At 42.4% G+C, this 17,882-nt stretch overlaps 1 protein-coding gene across 1 annotated transcript in view; it reads left to right on the top strand.

Moving 5' to 3' along the window:
- Positions 1-6,438: 6,438 nt before the first annotated feature.
- LOC118384842 (protein mono-ADP-ribosyltransferase PARP14-like) overlaps positions 6,439-17,882 on the top strand; it is a 29,594-nt gene continuing 18,150 nt past the window's right edge. The window contains exons 1-2 of the mRNA XM_052520067.1: positions 6,439-6,709; positions 6,874-6,989. Of these exons, the coding sequence (XP_052376027.1) occupies positions 6,511-6,709; positions 6,874-6,989 (315 nt within the window). The 5' untranslated portion in view covers positions 6,439-6,510. The remainder of the gene's footprint in view (positions 6,710-6,873; positions 6,990-17,882) is intronic.

The following is a 17,882-nucleotide window of genomic DNA, read 5'->3' as shown; positions in this document are numbered from 1 at the left end:
CTCCGTGATACAGAGAAGAGCAGTCTCAGTTGAATGACTAGTCTTGAAACCTGACTGATTTGGATCAAGAAGGTCATTCTGAGAGAGATAGCGGTAGAGCTGGCCAAGGACGGCACGCTCAAGAGTTTTGGAGAGAAAAGAGAGAAGGGATACTGGTCTGTAGTTGTTGACATCGGAGGGATCGAGTGTAGGTTTTTTCAGAAGGGGTGCAACTCTCGCTCTCTTGAAGACGGGAGGGACGTAGCCAGCGGTCAGGGATGAGTTGATGAGCGAGGTGAGGTAAGGGAGAAGGTCTCCGGAAATGGTCTGGAGAAGAGAGGAGGGGATAGGGTCAAGCGGGCAGGTTGTTGGGCGGCCGGCCGTCACAAGACGCGAGATTTCATCTGGAGAGAGAGGGGAGAAAGAGGTCAGAGCATAGGGTAGGGCAGTGTGAGCAGAACCAGCGGTGTCGTTTGACTTAGCAAACGAGGATCGGATGTCGTCGACCTTCTTTTCAAAATGGTTGACGAAGTCATCTGCAGAGAGGGAGGAGGGGGGAGGATTCAGGAGGGAGGAGAAGGTGGCAAAGAGCTTCCTAGGGTTAGAGGCAGATGCTTGGAATTTAGAATGGTAGAAAGTGGCTTTAGCAGCAGAGACAGAGGAGGAAAATGTAGAGAGGAGGGAGTGAAAGGATGCCAGGTCCGCAGGGAGGCGAGTTTTCCTCCATTTCCGCTCGGCTGCCCGGAGCCCTGTTCTGGTGGAACAAACTGCTGCACTTGTTTCATCATATCAAGCACACCATTAAAACAATCAGGTGCATCACAAAGAATGGCATCGATGGTTTTGTCATTGTGACCAGACATGAAGGACACAATATACCTAGACTTGTTCTAGGAGACATGTTTTCTGTAGTTTTCTGTGGTTGATCTGTGTTAGACTTGTTATAGGACAAGTCTAACAATTAATTATACTCCGGAAATTACTTTTTCATTCTACAAGGGGTCACAAGCTCACTACTGAGCAGCTCCATAAGTTCACTAGAAAAATTCCCAACTGTTTCACATTTTTCAAACAGTTCAAACACAGGTCTCCCCCATTCACTACAAACATTCCCAACTGTTTCACATCATCAATCATCAGGCCATTACTTTTTATTGCAAAAATGTCCTTTACTTCGGAGAAACAGCTGCACTATCATGTTACATAAGCACACCCTAGAAAGCGTGAGGACATCCGGATAGGCTGTCCTTAAAAGGGCATAAACATAAGACACAGACATAAGTAATCGATCACTTTTTGACACATATCGTCTACTATATTCTCTCTCTCAGCTTTCCAAGAAAACAAAAATGTTTCCATTTATGGTCTGTTTACATATACACTGAGCATACAAAACATTAAGAACACCTGCTCTTTCCATGACATGGACTGACCAGATGAATCCAGGTGAAAGCTGTCATCCCTTATTGATGTCAATTGTTAAATTCACTTCAATCAGTGAAGTGAAGGATTAAGGGTTAAAGAAGGATTTTTAAACCTTGTGACAATTGAGACATGGAGTGTGTATGTATGCAATTCAGAGGGTAATTGGGCTAAACTAAATATTTAAGTTCCTTTGAATGGTGTATGGTAGTATGTGCCAAGTTCATCAGTTCGAGTGTCAAGAACTGGAAGGTGTTTGGGTTTTTCACACAACAGTTTCCCGTGTGTATCAAGAAAGGTCCACCACCCAAAGGATATCCAGCGAACTTGACGCAACTGTGGGAAGAACTGGAGTCAACATAGGCTAGTGTCCCAGTGGAACGCTTTTGACACCTTGTATTATTTGGGGAGTTTTCACCTTTATTTAACCAGGTAGGCTAGTTGACAACAAGTTCTCATTTGCAACTGCGACCTAGCCAAGATAAAGCAAAGCAGTTCGACACATACAACAACACAGAGTTACACATGGAATAAACAAACATACAATCAATAATACAGTAGAAAAATCTATATACAGCATGTGCAAATGAGGTAGGATAAGAGTGGTAAGGCAATAAATCGGCCATGGTGGCGAAGTAATTACAATATAGCAATTAAACACTGGGATGGTAGAATGTGCAGAAGAGGCGCAAAGGAGCAAGATAAATAAATAAATAAATACAGTATGGGGATGAGGTAGTTGGATGGGCTATTTACAGATGAGCTATGTACATGTGCAGTGATCTGTGAGCTGCTCTGACAGCTGGTGCTTAAAGCTAGTGAGGGAGGAAAGAGTCTCCAGCTTTAGTGATGTTTGCAGTTTGTTCCAGTCATTGGCAGCAGAGAACTAGAAGGAGAGGCGGCCAAAGGAAGAATTGGCTTTGGGGATGACCAGTGAGATATACCTGCTGGAGCGCGTGCTACGGGTGGGTGCTGCTACGGTGACCAGTGAGCTGAGATAAGGCGGGGCTTTACCTAGCAGAGACGTGTAGATGACCTGGAGCCAGTGGGTTTGGCGACGAGTATGAAGCGAGTGCTAGCCAACGAGAGTGTACAGGTCGCATTGGTGGGTAGTATATGGGGCTTTGGTGACAAAACGGATGGCACTGTAATAGACTGCATCCAATTTGTTGAGTAGAGTGTTGGAGGATATTTTGTAAATGACATCGTCGAAGTCGAGGATCGGTAGGATGGTAAGTTTTACTAAGGTATGTTTGGCAGCATGAGTGAAGGATGCTTTGTTGCGAAACAGGAAGCCGATTCTAGATTTAATTTTGGATTGGAGATGCTTAATGTGAGTCTGGAAGGAGAGTTTACAGTCTAACCAGACACCTAGGTATTTGTAGTTGTCCACATATTCTAAGTCAGAGCCGTCCAGAGTAGTGATGCTGGACGGGCGGGCAGGTGCGTGCAGTGATCAGTTGAAGAGCATGCATTTAGTTTACTTGCATTTAAGAGCAGTTGGAGGCCACGGAAGGAGTGTTGTATGGCATTGAAGCTCGTCCGGAGGTTAGATAATGTCCAAAGAATGGCCAGAGGTATGCAGAATGGTGTTGTCTGCGTAGAAGGGGATCAAAGATTCACCAGCAGCAAGAGCGACATCATTGATGTATACAGAGAAGAGAGTTGGCCCGAGAATTGAACCCTGTGGCACCCCCATAGAGACTGCGAGAGGTCCAGACAACAGGCCCTCTGATTTGACACACTGAACTCTATCAGGGAAGTAGTTGGTGAACCAGGCGAGGCAATCATTTGATAAACCAAGGCTCTTGAGTTTACCAATAAGAATGTTGTGATTGACAGAGTCGAAAGCCTTAGCCAGGTCGATGAATACGGCTGCACAGTAATGTCTCTTATCGATGGTGGTTACGATATAATTTAGGACCTTGAACGTGGCTGAGGTGCACCCATGACTAGTTCTGAAACCAGATTGCATAGGGGGAAGGTACGGTGGGATTCGAAATGGTCGGTAAGGTAATCTGTTTGTTAACTTGGCTTTCGAAGACCTTAGAAAGGCAGGGTAGAATAGATATAGGTCTGTAGCAGTTTGGGTCTAGAGTGTCTCCCCCTTTGAAGAGGGGGAGGACTGCAGCAGCTTTCCAAACTATGGGAATCTCAGACGATACGAAAGAGAGGTTGAACAGACTAGTAATAGGGGTTGCAACAATTTCGGCAGATCATTTTAAAAAGAGAGGGTCCAGATTGTCTAGTCCGGCTGATTTGTAGGGGTCCAGATTTTACAGCTCTTTCAGAACATCAGCAATCTGGATTTGGGTGAAGGAGAAGTGGGGGAGGAATGGGTGAGTTGCTGTGGGGGGTGGAGGGCTGTTGATCGGGGTAGGGGTAGCCAGGTGGAAAGCATGGCCAGCTGTAGAAAAATGCTTATTGAAATGATCAATTATAGTGGATTTATCGGTGGTGACAGTGTTTCCTTGCCTCAGTGCAGTGGGCAGCTGGGAGAAGGTGCAGTGTCCCAGAACTTTACAGTGTCCCATAACTTTTTTGAGTTTGTGCTACAGGATGCAAATTTCTGCTTGAAAAAGCTAGCCTTAACTTTCCTAGCTGCTTGTGTATATTTGTTCCTAACTTCTCTGAGAAAAGTCCATGCCCTGATGAATGAGGCTATTCTGAGGGCAAAAGCGGGTGCAACTCAATATTAGGAAGGTGTTCCTTATGTTTTGTACAGTCAATATATTTCACACGATATTTATACGTCAAAGTTGGACAATACCGTATAAACTGTATTTATGATTATATGACAATATTTTAGGTTGACAAATCATTCTATTACACAATTTCTGATACATCACATGCCTTTGTTTTATTTTCCTGCATAAGTAAAATCTAGATTATGCCTTTACTACCATTAATTCCAATTAGACTGGTTTGGATTTTTCCCTGACCAATATGGCTACCATTTTCATCCCATTCAGGAACTATGAGGGTTTATGACAAAGCCCCTTTAGTAATTAATAGGATCTCTATGGTCCCTATTGTGCAGCCATAAACATAATTAATAATCATGTATTTAGCTGCTCCCTCCCCATCATGACACTGCAGCTGAAGCAAACCTCATAGTCCTGAGGTCTACTCTGAGAATTCAGCTACTCTGAGAAAAGCCATGCTCTATTAGACATAAAAGAAAGAGAGACAGGAACACAGAGAGAGGAAGATATACTCATGACACCTTCCCCCTTCCTGTATCTCTGTTTCTATCTCACCCCTTTCCCCTCCATTTTTATCTCCCCCCTACACATCCATCTGTACTGCAGCATAAGTGTGAATGATAGCATACGGAATGTGAAGAGAGTGGTAATGCAGGGAATTGCTTCCTCTCCCTCTGTCCTTCTTGTCTGGCTTCTGGGGGAGTACACATTATCCATCTTTCTGGATGATCTCGGATCAATTACTTTCCCACACTTCTCTGTAGGAGTGTGTGTTCATGTTGTATTTTCTCTGATGCAGTGTTGGTGTTTTTATCATATTATAAACTATGGGAGTAATAAAGGTTTGCTGTGCATTTTATTCACTTGAGAAATAAAGCTTCAATCTACAGGATGTATCTGATCTGTACAGACTCTGTTTTACTCTAAAACATTTGACCTCGAATGACTGTCAGATCAACTGATCGGAAAAGACAGGATGGAGGCAACAGACAGACAGATGGGCAAAGAAGGAGAGGAATTGTGTCCAAAAATAGATTTTGTGTTTGTCAACTGAGGTACAGTGTATTAAGATCTTTCACAGTTGAGCTATCCAGCTCCATATGGGTTCTGTAGAAATGTGCAAAAGTTACAGCACCCTTTTGTTACACTCTGTTTTTATCCATCCATTATCACCTGTGATTCCATCATATTTCCTTTCTTTTGAGGTCATGAAAAGTATTGGAATCTTTAATGATGCTTAATTTTGGAGACTGCTAACATCCCCACCCCAGCCTTAGCCCATGCTGTCCCTGTCACGACTTCCTCCGAAGTTGGCTCCCCTGCCTGTTCCTGCGGTGCTCGGTGGTCGTCGTCACCGGCCTACTAGCCGCCACCGCCACCGATCCCTTTTTCGTTGTCTGTTTGTTTTGTCTTATTAGTTTCACCTGTGTCCTTTTGTGTGTGCTTGATGGGCTTCCTTATTTAAAGTACGTTTACCCGCCCTTGTTTTGTGCGGGATTAATTTTGTGTTACGTGTGTGCGTTAGTTAGGTGTGTTCGTGTTCTGGACCTGGTACCCTGTGTTTATGGATGGTCCATATTCAGCGCCCTGTGTTGTGAGCTTGTTTGTTTTGTGCCGGATTAAAGTGCACTCTTTCCCTGTGGAACTCTCTGCACCTGATTCCTTCCTCACACACCTAGTCCCCCGTGACAGTCCCTCCCGCCCTTGTGCCATATTTCCCTCTGTGCGTCATCGGGTAGCCCTACACCTGTGACTCAATAGACTACAGACTGTTTACTGCCAGGAAAATGAGTGCAGCACACCAGTTAACTAGTGTAGCAAATGTGTGTGTGTGTGGGGGGGTACCCCTGATCAGGACTCGAACCTGGATCCAGCGACTGTCAATCTGTCTTTCTGTGTAAGGGCCCATGGAAAGAGAATGATTTACACACAGAGAGACAGAAAGAGGATTCCCTCATTGCTCCAGCTCTCAGAAAATTATAGCAAAGTTATTATCTGAGGCATAGTGTCATCTGCTGTTGAACATGTGTACCTTCCTCCTGTAAGGTCCTGTCCATTGGGACATCTTGCCTATGTCTGTCTGTGATCACGTTCACTCTCCCCAAGAGCATTAACTAACAATCATTATTATGTTAATGGTTAAGCAAGTGAAAATATAATGAATATAAATCGTTTCCATTCGCCATTTTGTTTTAAACAACATGTTCTTAAGTTAAACACATTACTTGAGAAAGTATAGGTTAATAAGTTTATATCCCACTGCCTACTCATATAAGGCGCAGTTATGTGATCAGTAGGTCCACTGTACACACGATTTCCTCATCAACCGAGCCTGAAACGAAAGTGAAATAGTGGATGCAGTGAAATAATAGGACGACGCGTTTCATACCCAAACAGTATTCGCATGAGGGGTGAAACGATGGATGAATATCCTTATCCCATCAATATAGACGTCAGTTGGACAAACTCTGTCTCTAAAGGGATACAGAACAAGCTTCAGATTTATTTTCAAAGTAAAAAGAAGTCGAGTGGAGGGGACTGCTTGGTGCACTACGAGGATCAACGCTCCACTAGCGCAACTGTTTATTTCAAATCTGAGGATGGTAAGTAGATCACCACGGATGACGATTTGTATCGTACAGTTGTCATTTTACAGCCTACTGTAGGATATCATAATAGTGAAATAGTGTTAACCATACAAATGTAAATATGTACAAGTGACTTCCAGTAAAGTGACGTGTGCATGATGTCGCATTTGTCTCCACAGTCAGGGAAAGCGTTCTATCGAGAGATAACCATGAAATTACTGTAGACAATGAAACTGTGAAGTTGCGCTTGTCATCACCATCGGGGGAAAATCTGAAAGAGGCTTGCACTCTGTCGGTGAGTAGTTCATGTCAGTGGTTCCCAAACCTTTTATAGTCCTGTACCCCTTCAAACATTCAACCTCCAGCTGAGGACCCCCTTTAGCACCAGGGTCAGCGCAATCTCAAATGCTGTTTTTTTGTAAACCTGCCACACGCACACTATATGACACATAAGAATAGGTGTGAGTTTTTGTCACAATCCGGCTCGTGGGAAGTGACAAAGAGCTCTTAAAGGACCAGGGCACAAATAATAATAAAATAATCAATAATTTTGCTCTTTATTTAACCATCTTAAAACCTTATTTGTTCATCGAACATTCGGAATAACTCACCACAGGCTAATGAGAAGGGTGTGCTTGAAAAGATGCAAATAACTCTGCAATGTTGGGTTGTATTGGAGAGAGTCTCAGTCTTAAATAATTTTCCACACAAAGTCTGTGCCTGTATTTAGTTTTCATGCTACCTAGGGCCGAGAATCAACTCTCACATAGGTAAATGGTTGCAAAGTGCATCAGTGTCTTAACAGCACAATTTGCCAAGGTAGCGCAGCCCAATCCAGAAATCTGGCATTGGCTTCTGATTAAATAAAATGTTCACAAAACCGCTTGTTGCAATTTCAATGAAAGCTCTCAGTTGTTTGTGTCATTAGTTTCGGGAAAGTACCTGTGTAATTGCGCACCCAACTCACTCAGTTGCTTCCCTATATCACATTTGACATTGTCCGTAAGCTTGAGTTCATTTGCATACAAAAAGTCATACAATGATGGAAAGACCTGTGTGTTGTCCTTGTTAATGCAGACAGAGAAGAGCTCCAATTTCTTAATCATAGCCTCAATTTTGTCCCGCACATTGAAGATAGTTGCGGAGAGTCCCAGCCACCAATTGTGCAAGTTCTCCCACTTAAAAAGATGAGAGAGGCCTGTAATTTTCATCATAGGTACACTTCATCTATGACAGACAAAATGAGAGAAAAAAATCCAGAAAATCACATTGTAGGATTTTTAATGAATTTATTTGCAAATTATGGTGGAAAATAAGTATTTGGTCACCTACAAACAAAGAAGATTTCTGGCTCTCACAGACCTGTAACTTCTTCTTTAAGAGGCTCCTTTGTCCTCCACTCGTTACCTGTATTAATGGCACCTGTTTGAACTTGTTATCAGTATAAAAGACACCTGTCCACAACCTCAAACAGTCACACTCCAAACCCCACTATGGCCAAAACCAAAGAGCTGTCAAAGGACACCAGAAACAAAATTGTAGACCTGCACCAGACTGGGAAGACTGAATCTGCATTAGGTAAGCAGCTTGGTTTGAAGAAATCAACTGTGGGAGCAATTATTAGGAAATGGAAGATATACAAGACCACTGATAATCTTCCTCGATCTGGGGCTCCACGCAAGATCTCACCCCGTGTGGTCAAAATGATCACAAGAACGGTGAGCAAAAATCCCAGAACCACACGGGGGGACCTAGTGAATGCCCTGCAGAGAGCTGGGACCAAAGTAACAAAGCCTACCATCAGTAACACACTACGCCGCCAGGGACTCAAATCCTGCAGTGCCAGACGTGTCCCCCTGCTTAAGCCAGTACATGTCCAGGCCCGTCTGAAGTTTGCTTGAGAGCATTTGGATGATCCAGAAGAAGATTGGGAGAATGTCATATGGTCAGATGAAACCAAAATAGAACTTTTTGGTAAAAACTCAACTCGTCGTGTTTGGAGGACAAAGAATGCTGAGTTGCAATCCAAAGAACACCATATCTACTGTGAAGCATAGGGGTGGAAACATCATGCTTTGGGGCTGTTTTTCTGCAAAGGGACCAGGACGACTGATCCATGTAAAGGAAAGAATGAATGGAGCCATGTATCGTGAGATTTTGAGTGAAAACCTCCTTCCATCAGCAAGGGCATTGAAGATGAAACGTGGCTGGGTCTTCCAGCATGACAACGACCCGAAACACACAGCCAGGGCAACTAAGGAGTGGCTCCGTAAGGAGCATCTCAAGGTCCTGGAGTGGCCTAGCCAGTCTCCAGACCTGAACCCAATAGAACATCTTTGGAGGGAGCTGAAAGTCCGTATTGCCCAGCGACAGTCCCCGAAACCTGAAGGATCTGGAGAAGGTCTGTATGGGGGAGTGGGCCAAAATCCCTGCTGCAGTGTGTGCAAACCTGGTGAAGAACTAGAAGAAACGTATGATCTCTGTAATTGCAAACAAAGGTTTCTGTACCAAATATTAAGTTCTGATTTTCTGATGTATCAAATACTTATGTCATGCAATAAAATGCTAATTAATTACTTAAAAATCATGCAATGTGATTTTCTTGATTTTTGTTTTAGATTCCATCTCTCACATTTGAAGTGTACCTATGATAAAAAAATATAGACCTCTACATGCTTTGTAAGTAGGAAAACCTGCAAAATCGCCAGTGTATCAAATACTTGTTCAAGCTCCAAATTGCATTTCAATCATTTTTTATCTCAATCAGTTTCATGGGAATATGCATTAAGATCTTCTTGAATTACTGTTTCGCGAGCGAATTAGAAACGACGATGTTACATACTATTTGCCTTGTATTTTGTTTCAATCAAAGCATAGGCTGTTTCCTGCTTGGTGGCGTGAGCTGTTGAGTTTTGGCCTCATTAGAACTAAAAACATTGACATTTAGCTTCACTGAGCATCCTAAAAGAAATGACTGAGGTGTTTAATGGTGTAATAGTAATTTAGTCCAACTACTAATCCTAGAGTATAACTGACAAAAATGGAGGAGGCAGGTGGCAGCTGGAGGAGGTAGGGAACTGGTCTGTCTGCCCAATATAAAGGATCAAAACTGGCGGAGGAATAATAATAGCATAAATAGGAAAGTTTACCAGTTTCATTTGAGGACCAGGATGTTGACAACTGTGCCATACAGATTGCAAAATAGTTGGGAAGAGATTTTTGATGTACTGATTCCATGGTTTTTAGTTGATATAAAAAACAACACAAGATTCAAGACGTTGTGCTTGTCCGATAAAATGATTATATAGAATTTTTGCCACCATCAAAATGTTGAAAAATTGGGGCATAAAATCATCGAAGCTCTGCAGATTTTGTTGTGAGGATACAGAATCAGTAGACCATTTATTTTGGTATTGCCCACAGGTAGGTAGCCTGTTTCTGGTCTCGGGTTCAGGAATGTCTGAAAATGCAATCTGTGGCATTGATCTAAAATTGACCCGAGCAAAAGTACTGTTAGGAGATCTGGAGAGACCGGGTCAGTCAATTACTAATACTTTTAGTAAAAGTATTTATCTTCAACTCGCAATGAGTTGATTCTATTCGATTAGATAGATTGAAATTGTACGTTAAACATCACAGAATAGTTGACAGATCAAAATAAAACATAATAATAAGTAAGTTTATGATACTGTTTTTACAGCTAATGTTGGTTTGCCTGAGGCTGATGCCATGCAGGTGTTTGTTCACATGCATATACACACATTCTCATTCAAATAAACACATACAAGAACATGTAATAGTGCCAGATGGAGCATGAAAATGTGAAGAAAAAAAACGATATATATATATATATATGAAAAAATAATATGTGAATCACATTTTTATTTGGCGTATCCCTGACGGCACATACCTCTGGGGGTAAAAAGTTAATTCGAGTTGCCTCTTCATTAATTCATCTGCCCCCCTTCCCCCTTCATAAATAACATAATGTAAAAAAGTAGATTTTCAGCCCAGGCCTGATATTCTAACATGCTGACCAGTCTGACTGCCCATCCGCATGCTGACTTTTGTCCACCCACATCAGACGCGATCAGGACATGCAGGTTGAAATATCAAAACGAACTCTGAACCAACCATATTAATTTGGGGGCAGGTCGAAAAGCATCAAACATTTATGGCAATTTAGCTAGCTAACTTGCTGTTGCTAGCTAATTTGTCCTTGGATTTAAACATTGGGTTGTTATTTTACCTGAAATGCACAAGGTCCTCCACTCCGACAATTAATTCACAGATAAAAGGGTAAACTGAGTTTGTTTCTAGTAATCTCTCCTCCTTCTTCTTTGGACTTTATATGGCAGTTGGCAACCAACTTTAATGTAGGAGAATATAACACATTGGATCTGGTAAAATATAATACAAACAAAAAAACATATGTTTTCAATTTTTTCCCCAATCATCTTTGAAATGCAAGAGAAAGGTCATACATTCAAATATAATTTTAGGTGTAACTTAGATGTCGTCCACAAGATGGCAGCAGTGTGTGTGCAAAGTTTCAGACTGATCCAGTGAAGAATTACATTACTACAAAACATTTTTGCATGAAGTCTGCCAGGAGTTTGCCTAAATGTGCCAAATTGGTACATTTATACATTTTCAAGTACATAACTATAGAGAACATGCAAAAATGCTATTGTAATAAAAAAGTTTACACACTCCCAGGAATGTCATACATGATGGATCATTAGCTTCCCTACAGAAAATACACTAAGCTTCCCACATCTAGATAGCCGGGCGGGGGATGTGGAGCCAGAGACAGCAGTGGTGTCAAACTGTAGAACCAGTTCCTACATTTGAAAATAAAGGTTTAGGGATACCAATCCCATAGTGGATAACGTGCATTACCACCACCAACTGGACTGGAGTCTGGACCTCAGTTCATCTTTCAATCACCCACGTGGGTATAGGCTCCTAAAAATCAATAAGGAGATGGGGGAGGCGGGACTTCCAGCACTTCAAGTGTCACAAATAGAACCAAGTTCTATTTTAGCGCCTGTCTACGCAGCCACTTGTGAGCAGTGTGGGAGCAATGATTGAATAACATGTATGTGTACATTTATTTTGCAAAGCTTGCGCACGCTACTCGAGCGGTGTGGTCACCAGACCGCTTGGCAAGACCGCTTGGCAAGTTCATCCACCATCGAACACATGTTGATTTTGTCCACCCACACCAGACGCGATCAGGACACACAGGTTGAAATATCAAAATGAACTCTGAACCAAATCAAACCAAATATTTTTTTATTTTTTTCCCCTGTTATTGTGCGTGTAGTGAAATGCTCCAACAGTGCAGTAGTATCTAAACACGATTCACAACAATACACATCAATCTAAAAGTAGAAGAATGGAGTTAAGAAATATATAAATATTAGTTTGAGCAATGTCGGAGTGGCATTGACTAAAATACAGTAGAATCGAATACAGTATATACCAGAGGTATGGACTCGAGGCACATGACTTGGACTCGAGTCACAAATATGATGACTTGCAACTCGACTTTGACACGAATGACTCGCGACTTAACTTGGACTTGAGCCTTTTGACTTGAACTGACTTGATACCCTCCCCAAGCCCAAATAGAGGAGAGCTGCTGACACAATTGTTAGACACTTTTATTTTTATTTTTTTATGTTCACATTTTCAATATTTGGATGCAAACACTATTTTAAATGATGCTATTAAAAAAGTGTGCAGCACATCAACTTTTAATTTAACGGATTACAGTTTGAATCAGACAGCAGCCAATCAAATTGTGCCAGCTGAGAAAAAGTTACATGTGGCAGTGCAGAGGAATGTCGGCAAGTGAATTCAGATGGAGCCCTTGGAAAGATGATACCCCAAAAAATGTTGGATATAAAGACTACGCTTTATCAACAAAAAACGGATTGCAACTTGCAAAACATGCGGGAAGAAAATGACAGACGGAGGAGCAACAACTTACAACTTTGTTCGACATTTGAAGCTGCACAAAGAACGGTAAGTCGGGGCTAATATAGCCGACGGCTATATAATTCATAACTTTGCCAGTGTAGCATGTTGGCTTACGTAACGCTAAATCAATGAGCCTCCACACAGTCAGTCAGTGCGGGAACGTTATCATTGCACCCAAGATTGAGCTACAACTAGCTAGGCGGTTGGTGGGGTCTTTCTCATGGCTACCCATGTATTTCCATGGAAATATAAAGTTTTTTTGGAAAGTAAATATATAAATAAATATCTTTTTAAAGCATTCATGATTTGCGTAAATGTAATATACTAACTATTAGTATTGTTAAAAATATGAAATGGTATTACATTTGGTGAAGAGCACATTATGACTTGTTTAGGACTCAAAACTTAAACTTTAGGACTTGAGACTTGACTTGATACTTCTCGGTCTTGACTTGAGACTTGACTCGTACTTGCCTGTCTAGGCTTGGGACTTGACTTGGGACTCGAGTGCTAAGACTTGAGACTTACTTGTGACTTGTAAAACAATGAATTGGTCCCACCTTTGGTATATAAACATATGAGATGAGTAAAGCAGTATGTAATTTCAACTCAAATCAAATTCCATTAGTCACATGTGCTGAATACAATCTTACAGTGAAATGCTTACTTACGAGCCCCTAACCAACAATGCAATTAAAAAAAATAAGAATAAGAGATAAAAGTAACAAGTAAGAGCAGCAGTGAAATAACAGTAGCGAGACTATATTTACAGGGGGGTACTGATACAGAGTCAATGTGCGGGGGCATCGGTTATTTGAGGCAGTATATGTACATGTAGGTAGAGTTGATAAAGTGACTATGGAGAGATGACAACAGAGAGTAGCAGTGGTGTGGGGTGAGGGGGGCACTGCAAATAGATCTTCAGGAGTCTTATGGCTTGGAGGTAGATGTTTAGAAGCCTCTTGGACCTAGACTTGATGCTCTGGTACCACTTGCCGTGCGGTAGCAGAGAGAACAGGCTAGGGTGGCTGGAGTCTTTGACAATTTTGTAGGGCCTTCCTCTGACACTGCCTGGTATAGAGGTCCTGGGTGGCAGGAAGCTTGGCCCCAGTGATGTACTGGGCTCTGTAGTACTACCCTCGATGTACTGGGCTCTGTCGTACTACCCTCTGTAGTGCCTTGCGGTCGGAGGCCGAGCAGTTGCCATACCAGGCGGTAATGCAACCAGTCAGGATGCTCTCGATGGTGCAGCTGTAGATCCTTTTGAGGATCTGAGGACCCATGCCAAATCTTTTCAGTTTTGTCGTGCCCTCTTCACGACTGTCTTGGTGTGCTAGGACCATGTTAGTTTGTTGGTGATGTGGACACCAAGGAACTTGAAGCACTCAACCTGCTCCACTACAGCCCCGTCGATGAGAATGGGGGTGTGCTCGGTCCTCTTTTTCCTGTAGTCCACAATCATCTCCTTTGTCTTGATCACGTTGAGGGAGAGGTTGTAGTTCTGGTACCACACGGCCAGGTCTCTGACCTCCTCCCTATAGGCTGTCTCATCGTTGTCGGTGATTCGGCCTACCACTGTTGTGTCATCGGCAAATTGAATGGTGTTGGAGTTGTGCCTGGCCGTGCAGTCATGAGTGAACAGGGAGTACAGGAGGGGACTAAGAACACACCCCTGAGGGGCCCCTATGTTAAGGAGCAGCGTGGCGGATGTGTTGTTACCTACCCTTACCACCTTGGGGGCGGCCTGTCAGGAAGTCCAGGATCCAGTGGCGGAGGGAGGTGTTTAGTCCCGTCCTTAGCTTATTGATGAGCTTTTAGGCCTGAACAGTCATTTAAACATTATTAAAGTGACTAGTGTTGCATTATTAAAGAGGCCAGTGATTCCAAGTCTATGTATATAGGGCAGCAGCCTTCAAGGTGGATGGTTGCGTAACCGAGTGGAACCCGGCTAGTAATGGCTATTTAACAGTCTTATGGCCTTAAGATAGAAGCTGTTTTTCAGTCTCTCGGTCCCAACTTTGATGCACCTGTACTGACCTCACCTTCTGGATGATAGCGGGCTGAACAGTTGGTTGATGTCCTTGATGATCTTTTTGGCCTTCCTGTGACATCGGGTGCTGTAGGTGTCCTGAAGGGCAGGTAGTTTGCCCCCGTTTATGCGTTGGGCAGACCGCACCACCTTCTGGAGTGCCTTGCGGTTGAGGGTGGGGCAGTTGCCGTACCAGGCGGTGATACAGCCCAACAGGATGCTCCCAATTGTGCATCTGTAAAAGTTTGTGAGGGTTTTAGGTGACAAACCAAATTTCTTCAGCCTCCTGAGGTTGAAGAGACGCTGTTGCACCGTCTTCACCACACTATCTTTTTGGGTGGACCATTTCAGATCGTCAGTGATGTGTACGCCTTCTGCACTGCGGGCCCGTCAATGTGGATAGGGGCATGCTCCCTCTGTTGTTTTCTGAAGTCCACGATTAGCTCGTTTTTTTTATTTTATATTTTTTTACCTTTATCTAACTAGGCAAGTAAGTTGAGAACACATTCTTATTTTCAATGACGGCCTAGGAACAGTGGGTTAACTGCCTCGTTCAGGGGCAAAAAGGCGAAAGGCCTGTTTAGACTTCATCCTGTTATTTCACTGACAGATTTCCTGCGCATTCCCAACTGTAGGCTATGCCTTGTTATTGGACTCCACAGCTAGGCAATTTTTTAAAATAAATATACTATTGATCCTCTGTGGCTAACCTTCTCATGGCTAGGCAATTCTGAATTATTTCATTTATTTCTGAGCACACAGCAGTAATTATATGACTTTGGCAAATGTATTTCAATTGGTCAGGGGTGGTGCAGCTATGATTCCATTAGGAAATAAAAAATGAAGTGCAACGCAGGAGGAGATGAGAGTTGCAGGCTCATGTCTATCAGAGCAGAGAGATCATAGAAAGTGAATCTCATTCTAGTTCTGTGATTGATACATGGGCACCTTTCACACAACCATGGTCACGCTCGTTTAGAGAATGATTGGACCAAGGCGCAGCGTGCGTAGAATTCCACATGTATGAAACTCAACAAACAAAACAAAACAAAATGAAACGTGACGTTCTGGGCTGCTCACAGGCAGCTACACAAAAACAAGATCCCACAATCTAAGGTGCGAAAAGGGCTGCCTAAGTATGATCCCCAATCAGAGACAACGATAGACAGCTGCCTCAGATTGGGAACCACACCCGGCCAACAAAGAAATAGAAAAACTAGAATGCCCACCCAAATCACACCCCAACCTAACCAAATAGAGAAATAAAAAGTCTCTCTAAGGTCAGGGCGTGACACACGCGTTGGTCTCAAACATAAGTTACAATAACACTATGGAATATTTTTCGCCGTTTTCGTGACTGCAATTTTCGGGGGCGATTTCTCAGCCAAACGTGAAGAACAAACGGAGCTATTTCGCCTACAAAAATAATATTTTTTGAAAAAAGGAACATTTGCTATCGAACTGGGAGTCTCGAAAACATCTGAAGCTCATCAAAGGTAAACGATTTAATTTGATTGCTTTTCTGATTTCCGTGACCAAGTTACCTGCTGCTAGCTGGACAAAATGCTATGCAAGGCTATAGATAAACTTACACAAATGCTTGTCTAGCTTTGGCTGTAAAGCATATTTTGAAAATCTGAGATGACAGGGTGATTAACAAAAGGCTAAGCTGTGTCTCAATAAATTTCATTTGTGATTTTCATGAATAGGAATATTTTCTAGGAATATTTATGTCGGTTTGGTTATGCTAGTTAGTGTCAGGTGATGATTACGGGATGGGGAGTCACTAGAGTGAGTCCAATCTAAGTGTATGTAAACTTCTGACTTCAACTGTATATTCACAACATGACCAAAGCTGCTAGAACAGCCTCTAATCTTCTCGGAAGGCTTTCCACTAGATGTTGGAACATTGCTGCGGGGACTTGCTTCCATTCAGCCACAAAAGCATTAGTGAGCATTAGTGAGGTCGGGCACTGATGTTGGGCAACCTGGAGGTGTGTTTTGGGTCATTCTCCATTTGAAAAACAATTGATAGTCCCATTAAGAGCAAACTAGATGGGATGGCGTATCGCTGCAGAATGCTGTGGTAGCTATGCTGGTTAAGTGTGGCTTGATTTCTAAATACATCACAGACAGTGTCACCAGCAAAGCACCATCACACCTCCTCCTCCCTACTTAATGGTGGGAACCACACATGCGGAGATCATCCATTCACCTACTCTGGGTCTCACAAAAACATGGCGGTTGGAACCAAGAATCTCAAATTTGGACTAATCAGACAAAAGGACAGATTTCCACTGGTTTGTCCATTGCTTGTGTTTCTTGGCCCAAGCAAGTCTCTTCTTATTGGTAACCTTTAATAGTTGTTTCTTTGCAGCAATTCTACCATGAACGCCATCACGCAGTCCACTCTGAACAGTTGATGTTGAGATGTGTCTGTTACTTGAACTCTGAATCATTTATTTGGGCTGCAATTTCTAAGGCTGGTAACTTATCCTCTGCAGCAGAGGTAACTCTAAGTCTTCCTTTCCTGTGAAGGCTCTCCTCATGAGAGCAAGTTTCATCATAGCACTTGATGGTTTTTGCGACGGCACTTGAAGAAACTTGAAAACTTGAAATTTTCCGGATTGACTGACCTTTATGTCTTAAAGTAAGGATGGACTGTCCTTTCTCTTTGCTTATTTGAGCTGTTCCTATCAAAATATGTACTTGGTCTTTTACCAATTATGGCTATCTTCTGTACCACCACAACACAACTGATTGGCTCAAACGTATTAATTGAAATGTATTCCAGGTGACTACCTCATGAAGCGATTAAGAGAATGCCAAGTGTGCAAAGCTGTCATCAAGTCAAAGGGTGGCTACTTTGAAGAATCTCATATATAGAATATCTCAAAATAATACATATATTTTGAGTTCAACACTTTTTGGGTTACTACATGATTCCATATGTGTTATTTCATAGTTTTGATGTCTTCATTATTATTCTACAATATAGAAAATAGTTTGGTGTGTCCAAACTTTTGACTGGCACTGTATATCTATATATTTAGCTGAAATTCTCATGATTTTACAATCTTTTCGGACCAAAAACAAAAATCTAAGCATGCAGCTGTCCAAATTTTGCAAGATTTTAGTTTTGGCTTAACAGAGTTTAACTGTAGGCTAAAT

Source organism: Oncorhynchus keta, chromosome 6 (assembly GCF_023373465.1).
Source record: "Oncorhynchus keta strain PuntledgeMale-10-30-2019 chromosome 6, Oket_V2, whole genome shotgun sequence".
Lineage (NCBI taxonomy): Eukaryota > Metazoa > Chordata > Actinopteri > Salmoniformes > Salmonidae > Oncorhynchus > Oncorhynchus keta.
This window is presented reverse-complemented; position numbering and strand designations above follow the sequence as displayed.